Source organism: Hydra vulgaris, chromosome 05, assembly GCF_038396675.1.
Source record: "Hydra vulgaris chromosome 05, alternate assembly HydraT2T_AEP".
Lineage (NCBI taxonomy): Eukaryota > Metazoa > Cnidaria > Hydrozoa > Anthoathecata > Hydridae > Hydra > Hydra vulgaris.
The window spans coordinates 24,856,953-24,866,217 of NC_088924.1; the positions used below are offsets into that span (position 1 = coordinate 24,856,953).

A 9,265-nucleotide genomic window follows, 5' to 3' on the forward strand; every position below is an offset into this window, starting at 1 on the left:
AGTCGGCAAATTTAGTTGTAAATGCGCATTAGAAACTCGTTTAAATACGTATCGATGTGGTATGTATGTTAGCCATTTTATCGTGTCGAATACGCATTAGAAATACGCATTAGATGCGTATAAAGACAGGTATACAATACGACGCCTACTGAGTATCAAACTCGCATTTGAAATTCTTGTAAACACGTATAAAACACGATTACCAGAGAATACTCAATACGATGTTTTCCTGGTATTACATGCGCATTTAAAACTTTCCAGAATACGCATTATTTACGAATATTTGTTAGCCATTTTATCGTGTCAAACGCGCATTAAAAATAGACATCAGATGCGTATAAAGACAGGTATACAATACGACGCCTACTGAGTATCAAACTCGCATTTAAACACGTATAAAACACGATAACCAGAGAATATTCAATACAATTTTATTAACTAATATGAATTCATAACATAATGATAACGACTAGCAGTAAGCGACCCGTAATACGGGTTATGAGTTATTAAATCATTAATAACAATAAAAACACATTAATAACTTGATATATTATCTAAAATATTAAATACAAATTTATCTGTAAATATTTTAACTTTGACTCCCTATCAGCAACATCATTGCTCATAGTTAAAGACGAAGACCGCAATTAACATCAGTTGAGTTCTTTTTAAAATCTGTCACAACACAGGTACCAGAAACGGAAAGTCAAGTAAAGCCTGCAAATACCTAAAAAATGAAATTAAAAAAAAAAATTTCAATTACAAAAGTACTATTTGCATTTTATTGTTAGTAGAATTAGGATAATAATAACAGAAAATATATACTTTGTTTCTACAGAATAATTAAAAAAGATTATAAAAAGGCTAGACAACACAATGTAGTAACACTGGCAAATAACACCACAACTTAATAAAATACTTTATTAACTTAAATACTTGGACTGAAAAGATTTTATTTATTACAATATTTGAACAATCGAGGGACTATTATAGTTAAACAATTTAAACAATTATACCATAAAATAGCAAGCAAATCGTAAAATATTTCTTAGAAATGATCTATTTTTTTCATTTGACTACTATTTTGCCTATAAGCATTTACATTATAACTTCGTTGAGCCAAATACTATCTATTTCAATTTAACTATTATCATTAAACATATTACCAGTAATCAACTGAATAAATGAACGTAAAAGAATCTTACAAATTCTGATCTTTTCTAATCAAAGACTTTATTTAAACTTAAGATTTATTGAAATCCATATCTTTTTATATGTTTACATACATTAGTCGTTTATCAAAAATATTAAACAACATTTATTTACATCAATTATATTTAATTAAAAAAGAATCTAGACTACAATGCACAAAATTATTTTTACCTTAATGCATAAAAATAATAAATGCACAATCTTGTATAAAAAAATGAAGCAATGTCAATCAGTATATTTTACTCTAAATTAATTATTTAAATATATATATATATATATATATATATACATATATATATATATATATATATATATATATATATATATATATATATATATATATATATATATATATATATATATATATATATATATATATATATATATATATAGGGGAACATGGGGTAAAATGACGAATGGGCCAAGATGACGACCTACAGTTATCTCTTAAGCAAAACTAAATATAACAGTTGATTTTAGCTGAAAGGGAAGTAGATTAATTTTACTAGATTTATCAATGGTTTCTTTTTAAATATTATTTTTGTGACAAAAGCTAAGTATTAAAAAAGTTTTTCCGACATTGAGAAAAAAACTTTTTATCCTCGTTTGACTTGATTTATTACATTGCTACATCACCAGCTAAAGGTAAGTTTTGTGCGGCCGTGGCGCAGTGATTAGAGCATTTGCTTTATAAGCAGGAGATCCAGGTTCGAAACGAGCTCTGGACAAATTTTTGTGTCACGGTAAGGAAGGAGGCGTGAACTTCCTGGTTAAATGCACTTCTGCGTTGCTCTGTGACAAGACCGTTAGGACTTCTTGGGGCACCTAAAACAAATTAGAAAAAAAAAAAAAAAAAAAAAGTTTTAGTTTTTTGGACAGACTAAGATACAGGCGTTTTTTGAAACAGTCGTCATCTTGCCCCATGTTCCCCTATATATCTATTCACATACCTTTAAAAAGTGGTATTACACTTTACACAATGAAATATGGAAATACATTACTTTTTTCAACTACTTTCAAAAGGAATTTATTTATTTTTTCTAGTCTGTTATTTTTTCTAAGAAAGAATATTTATAAAGATACAGAGAAATATAAAATATACAGAAATATAGGCAGATTTATGTTTATAAACTTTTGTGTCAACAAATTACAGTCAGTTTTCCATGTTAAATACATAAAATATATATCTAATATAACATATATCAAATATCAAATAAATCCAATATAAATTAAAACAAAATTGTAAACTTACTCAAATCAGTATCAGTTATACTGTGTGAAGTAACTAAAAAACACTTCAATTCTTTTCAATTGCTCTAAAAAATAACTTTCAGCTCTTTCCAATTGCACTAAAAAGAAAAAAAAACTTACTTAAATAAGTTGCCAAGTTCTTAAGAATCTGAAAACAAATAAGTAAAAAAACAAAGAACAAACAAACATTTATTTTTTAAAATTACAATATTTAAACAAATTAAATTTAAAAGTGTAACGCCAATTCTCCTTAAAGGCTAAAAAAAATTTTCAGCTCAAATTTGCTTGCATACCTTGCTTGTAAAAACCATGTGAATAAGAAACACGTTTAGAAAAGCCAAGAAACTAGTTAAAGATGACATATGCAACATTGAAGTTTGAACGTTCACTGGACTAATTATAAGCAGATGTTTTTAAAAAATTCATAAAAATTTACATATATTCGTTCTTTTATATTGCATAAATCCATCATATGATAAATCTGAAATGAAAAAATGTAATGGATAAGTTAATACAAAGAAAAGCATCATATATGAATCACAAATCAATATATCAGATAGAGATAAGATGTCATGATAAGAGAGTAGTAGTTGTTAAATATTGTTATTTCATGTTAGCTTTTAGAAAACAATTCATGTTGGTACATCATGGTTCTAAAAATTCAAAATGTATATATAAGCAAAATATAAACAAAATGTATATATGGCAAAATGGTTTTTTTTGAGTGGCTTTCACTGAACGATTAAAAGCAGTGAGTTTCAATAATAAAACCACTTATAATTTTTAACAATAGACACCAACATAAAGGTAAGCCAAATGTAACAACATTAGTAACATAAATAACAACTTTATGCAAAATCTTGCTCAACACGTTTGCCAAGTCACACACTTTGAAAACATGGTCCATAAATATTATAAGAAGTGTTTATATATGATATATAAATTTAAATAAATATATTGTCATGTGATGCAAACAATATAATATAAACATATATACTAACTATAAAACACAATATATTTATTTAAATTTAAATAACATATATAAACACTTCTTATAATATTTATATACATAATAGATACATTTTATACTATTTTAAAAATACATTTATAAAACAATTATATAACACATATTACCACATACATATATTTATCATAAACATTTTAATTTTGAATATAATGTAAACATATATGCAAACTATAAACATATATAACTTGAATTGCGTGAACAAAAAATTAAAAAATAACATCAAAAAATCTAAAAAGATTCATATATATTTATATATAAAAACATATATCTTGTAATAAAATATCAAATCATATTTAATTTAAATCAAATACTTATTGAATAAAGAACAAAAAACAGATAAAAGAACTGCAATCCTAATAACAAAATATAACATTTAGCAACAATTAAAATGTCAGTTTTGGCTCAAAATTTTAACTTATTTTTCTAAAGGGTCATTCCATGCCAAGTGGTGCAAATTTTAATGAGGTCCCTCATGGACCATCTCAGATTTTATTGAAATTTTTGATTTTGTACATATATATGTTAAAAGCATGTTTTGAAAATTTTAGATCAATATCTAATAGGGTTCTTGAGAAAACGCTATTTAAGTAGTGGGCTATTTTGCATAAAATTTCACTCTACAAGAAAAAAGGGTTTTTTCATCATTTTTAACAGCCAATAACTTTTGAACAAGTTAGTTTTATACTTCAATTATTATAAGATAGCAAGTGTGCTGTGGATACTTTGAAAAAAGAAAAATATATTATTTCTGGCATCTTAACTTTTTCCATAATGGCGGGCTAAAGTTGATTTTTTTGTTTTCAAGTTTTTTTGTTATTTTAAAGACCTTAATCTTAAAAACTAGTTACAAAGTTAGAACAAATCAAATTGCCTGCTGATCTACATGTGGTGGATAAACATTTTTAAAAAAATCAGTTGATTAAAGAGCTGCATTCAAAAGTTATAGGTCTCCAAAATGAGTCAGATCGAGATTTTCGTAAAATTGATCTGTGATGCAAAGCATCTGTTACCTAAGATGGCACTTTTTTTTTTTTATAAAATTTTTTATACGCATCAATTAAAGACTGTTAATTAATAAAAACCAAAAAAATTAATGGGCGCTTATTTGTAACCCCCAAAAGGTAGTCTCTAAAAGTCAGGTAAATTTTCCATAAAAAATTATTACTTTTTAAAAGTTTAGTTATTGTTTCATTTAATTCTATATTACTAGTATGTCAATCTAAAAAGTACTAATAAAACCAAATAAATTGTTGTATTTTAGAACTAATTAATAATAAGTAATATGCCTGAGCTTTCTACTTGCTGTATTGGTAAAGCATTAAATGAACAGTGCTATCTATCTAATAAAAGTAAACGCTACCAAGAACTGTCTAAACTAAACCAAGAGCTTATTTCTTTGAGAAGCAAAATAAATCCCATAGATTTTATTTGTAGCTATCACAAGAAAGTTTACTTGTCGAGGTATGAGAATGAACATCGCAGGTATTGTTGTAATCCGTTGAACAAGCACGCAAAAAATGTGAAAAGTAAGTTTCAATATTTAATATCTTAATTTAATAAAAATACCTTAATAACACTAAATAAATAAATAAAAAAATATTTAATAATTATTTCCGTTATTTTTTAGATTCTCTTAGAGTTATCAGTCTTTCATATGCCAAAGATTTTGGTTTAATACCTGGTCAAAAAATTTGCACTAGTTGCAGAAAAGTTCTGAATTGCAAACATAATACAAAAGAAAATGAACTCCAAGAAAAAGAAGTTTATGTTGACAACCATACATTAAAAGAAGATCTTAATTCAAGTATTGCAAGTTTTGGATGCTCACCTCTAAAACTTGTTTCAAAAAAAGATAGAGTTGCATTTGGAAAGCATAAAATTGATAGCGTAAGAGCTCATACACAAAAGGCTGTTGCCAATGTGCTAGGTTTAGAAATAGCTGCACTTTGTGGAATTGAATCACCCTCAAAAAAAAAAAAAAAAAAAAGAGGTTGTTCATTTCTACGAATGCAATGAATATTTAAGGGTTTGTCCAGGAAAAAAAGAGTTTGTTTCAGTTAAAGTAGATAGTAAAAAGCAACATATCCAAAAGCGCCTTCTACTAGTCAATATGAAAGAGCTACATATTGAGTTTAAAAAGAAATATAATTATCTTAAAGTTGGATTTTCAAAATTTTGTGAGCTAAGGCCCAAGTGGTGCATTCCTGTGGTTGTTGCTTCTGGTCTGCATGCAGTTTGTGTTTGCCAGTACCATCAAAATGTAAAGCTCCTTGTACAGAAAATTCCTGGAATTTCTGATTACAAAATCTTATTAAAATTAATGGTTTGTAGCATTGAAAATAGAGATTGTATGCTGCATAGCTGCGATAAATGTCCTGCTAAAAAGGTTTTGTTAGACTACATTGACACTTTGTTTACAGAAAAAGAAATTAGTGAAGTTAACTTTTATCAATGGCAAAAATCAAATTACCAATGTACTTTAGTACCAGCAACTCTACCTTTAGATGAATTTATTGAAATGGTTTATGAACAGTTAGATAGTTTACGAGTGCATCATTTTATATCAAAAAGTCAAGCCACCTACTACCAACATTTGAAAACTAATTTAAAAGAAAATCAAGCTTTGGTTCTTCTTGACTTTGCAGAAAACTATAGTTTTCTAATACAGGATGCAGTGCAAGGTTTTCACTGGAATAACAGCCAAGCAACTGTGCACCCCTTTGTTGCGTATTTTATAAAAGATGGAAAACTTGATAGTCAAAGTTATTGTGTTATATCAGATCATCTGAAACATGGAACAGATGCTGTTCATTGCTTTATCGGTAATGTTATTGATAAACTTAAACAATTACAAACATTTGAACACATTATCTATTTTAGTGATGGAGCTGCATCACAATATAAAAATTACAAAAATCTTATCAACTTATGCTACCATAAACACGATTTTGACATGACTGCAGAGTGGCACTTTTTTGCAACATCGCATGGTAAAAGCCCTTGTGATGGTGTTGGTGGAACAGTGAAACGTCTTGTTGCACGAGCCAGTCTACAATCACTAAACGATCCTATTGACACACCAAGCAAAATGTACAGCTGGTGTGTTCAACACATCAAAGGAATATCTTTTCTTTTTGTTGACAAAGTTTCAATAGAAACACATACTACAAACTTCAATTTGGAAGAGAGATATCGTTCTTGTTCGACAATACCTGGGACACGAAACCACCACAGTTTTATCCCAATGTGACTTACCTCAATAAAAATAAGAAGAGTCTCATTTGATATTATTTGCACTAATGTGGATTTTTCTACTTGCAGAATTTATATTAATAAAATTTCCAGTTACTCACCAGGAGAATATGTGGCCTGCGTTTATGATGCTCAATGGTATTTAGGAAATATTCTTAGTATTTCAGAAGAGCATCAAGATCTTAATGTGAAATTCATGAAAAAGTCTTAATGTAACAAGTTTACGTGGCCATGCAGAGATGATCTTTGTTGGGTACCTCTAATGCATATTTTATGCAAAGTGCAATCTCTTAAAGTCCAGTCAAACAGTGGAAGATTTTATAGTATTGACTTAAAAGAAATCAATGAGATTGTTTTATTATTTGAGAAATTTAACTTTTTGTAAATTTTATTATTTTTGTTTATTTTCTTAAAAACATTTTGTTTGTTTTTCATTAAAAAAATTATTGTATTATAAAGAGGGGAGGGGACAGAGGGGAGGGGACTTTATCTATTGGGATTTAAAAGTTCTTTATCTAAAGGGATTAAAAGGCTTTAAGCATTGATATTTTTTAATTGATATTTCATAATAAATAACATTATATAATTCAATGCATTTATTTATTATGTCAATTTCAGAATTTTATGGAAAATTTACCTGACTTTTAGAGACTACCTTTTGGGGGTTACAAATAAGCGCCCATTAATTTTTTTGGTTTTTATTAATTAACAGTCTTTAATTGATGCGTATAAAAAATTTTATAAAAAAAAAAAAGTGCCATCTTAGGTAACAGATGCTTTGCATCACAGATCAATTTTACGAAAATCTCGATCTGACTCATTTTGGAGACCTATAACTTTTGAATGCAGCTCTTTAATCAACTGATTTTTTTAAAAATGTTTATCCACCACATGTAGATCAGCAGGCAATTTGATTTGTTCTAACTTTGTAACTAGTTTTTAAGATTAAGGTCTTTAAAATAACAAAAAAACTTGAAAACAAAAAAATCAACTTTAGCCCGCCATTATGGAAAAAGTTAAGATGCCAGAAATAATATATTTTTCTTTTTTCAAAGTATCCACAGCACACTTGCTATCTTATAATAATTGAAGTATAAAACTAACTTGTTCCAAAGTTATTGGCTGTTAAAAATGATGAAAAAACCCTTTTTTCTTGTAGAGTGAAATTTTATGCAAAATAGCCCACTACTTAAATAGCGTTTTCTCAAGAACCCTATTAGATATTGATCTAAAATTTTCAAAACATGCTTTTAACATGTATATGTACAAAATCAAAAATTTCAATAAAATCTGAGATGGTCCATAAGGGACCTTTGCACCACTTGGCATGGAATGACCCTAAAACAGAACAAAAAAAGGTAATAGCATAACAGAAATGTCAATAAAATAGTAATCAACGGAATAAAATAAGCAAGGTATGAAATGATAGGATTTAACGTATATTTGAATTATATTAATTTAGGACTTCATAAAACTAAATTAATAAATTTAAAAGTAGTAATAAATATTTTTATGATAAAGTTTTAGTAACTCTTTTAGTGCAAAAAAGTATTGTAACCGTACTGGAGATAATTTACTAAATTTCTCAAGAGAAACCTTTTTAATTTAAATTTTATTTTTGCTATATCAGTTTAAGCATGCGCTTTAAAAGCAAAAATTTTCGTTTTTTCCTTATTTGTTAATATTTTATCAAAATCGGGTTCGATATCATATCCGATTTTGATCAAATATTATAAATACGTATTTTTGATAAATAAGTGGTATTGAACTCGAATTCGAAACTTAAAACTAAATGCGTATTTTTCTGGTATCAATGGCGGTATGTTATACGTGATCAATACTCCGAGTATTTACAATACTAGATATGCCGACTGGGATACTTGTAGGAAACGATTATCACAGTTTTTTAATAATAAATGTTTACGGAAAATCCGGTTCAAGTTATGCTGACCAAATCAAAAGAAAAAATATATTTAAAGAAAGGGGTCGTCCATAAAGTACGTACGCTCATAGGGGGGAGGGAGGAGGTCTTCAAAAAGCGTACGAAAGCGTATGGGAGGGGGGGGGGGAGGATTCAATTTAAAAGTACGTACTTCGATTTTCTAATTTATCACAATTAACCAGCTAATCAATAGAAAAGTTACATTCTGACTAAAGATTCTAGTTTGCCAACATAAAAAGATGTAATGTATAGAGGGTATAGTTTTCCTCTATGCACACACATGTATGGGCGCCCTCAGAATTTTTTGATGTTCCAGATAGGACATTTTCACACATCGTGCAAACTCATAACTTAAGTTTGTTTATACCTATGCCAAATGGAGGCCTTGCAAAATATCGGGATGGCGGAGGCCTGTGAACAAAAAGCCTTAAAACGCTTACCCTCCCGACCCCCAAAATGAGAGGGGTGTAAATTTTGCATGGTCATAACTTTTTTGTAATTTACAATATTTTTCTACAAAAATTAAAATTTCTGTTGATAAATTTAAATTTAGTTTTAGATGTTAAAATTAAAAATTTTGC

General features: G+C 27.9%; 1 protein-coding gene and 1 long non-coding RNA gene across 2 annotated transcripts; one reads left to right on the forward strand and one right to left on the reverse strand.

The window, feature by feature from the left end:
- Nucleotides 1-586: 586 nt before the first annotated feature.
- Nucleotides 587-3,098, reverse strand: LOC136080018 (uncharacterized). Its single transcript, XR_010638381.1, has 3 exons — nucleotides 2,757-3,098; nucleotides 2,465-2,561; nucleotides 587-727 (listed from the first exon to the last, which is right to left on the reverse strand). It is a non-coding gene; the product is annotated as an uncharacterized LOC136080018 (long non-coding RNA).
- Nucleotides 3,099-4,749: 1,651 nt separating this feature from the next.
- On the forward strand, nucleotides 4,750-7,160 carry LOC136080708 (uncharacterized). Its single transcript, XM_065797697.1, has 2 exons — nucleotides 4,750-5,016; nucleotides 5,118-7,160. Exon 2 carries the CDS (start codon nucleotides 5,601-5,603, stop codon nucleotides 6,738-6,740), a length of 1,140 nt encoding a protein of 379 aa, XP_065653769.1. The 5' UTR covers nucleotides 4,750-5,016; nucleotides 5,118-5,600; the 3' UTR covers nucleotides 6,741-7,160.
- Nucleotides 7,161-9,265: the final 2,105 nt, after the last annotated feature.

Excerpts from the sequence above, each read along its gene's own strand:
- LOC136080708 (XM_065797697.1), top strand. The coding sequence starts at position 5,601 with ATGAAAGAGCTACATATTGAGTTTAAAAAGAAATATAATTATCTTAAA.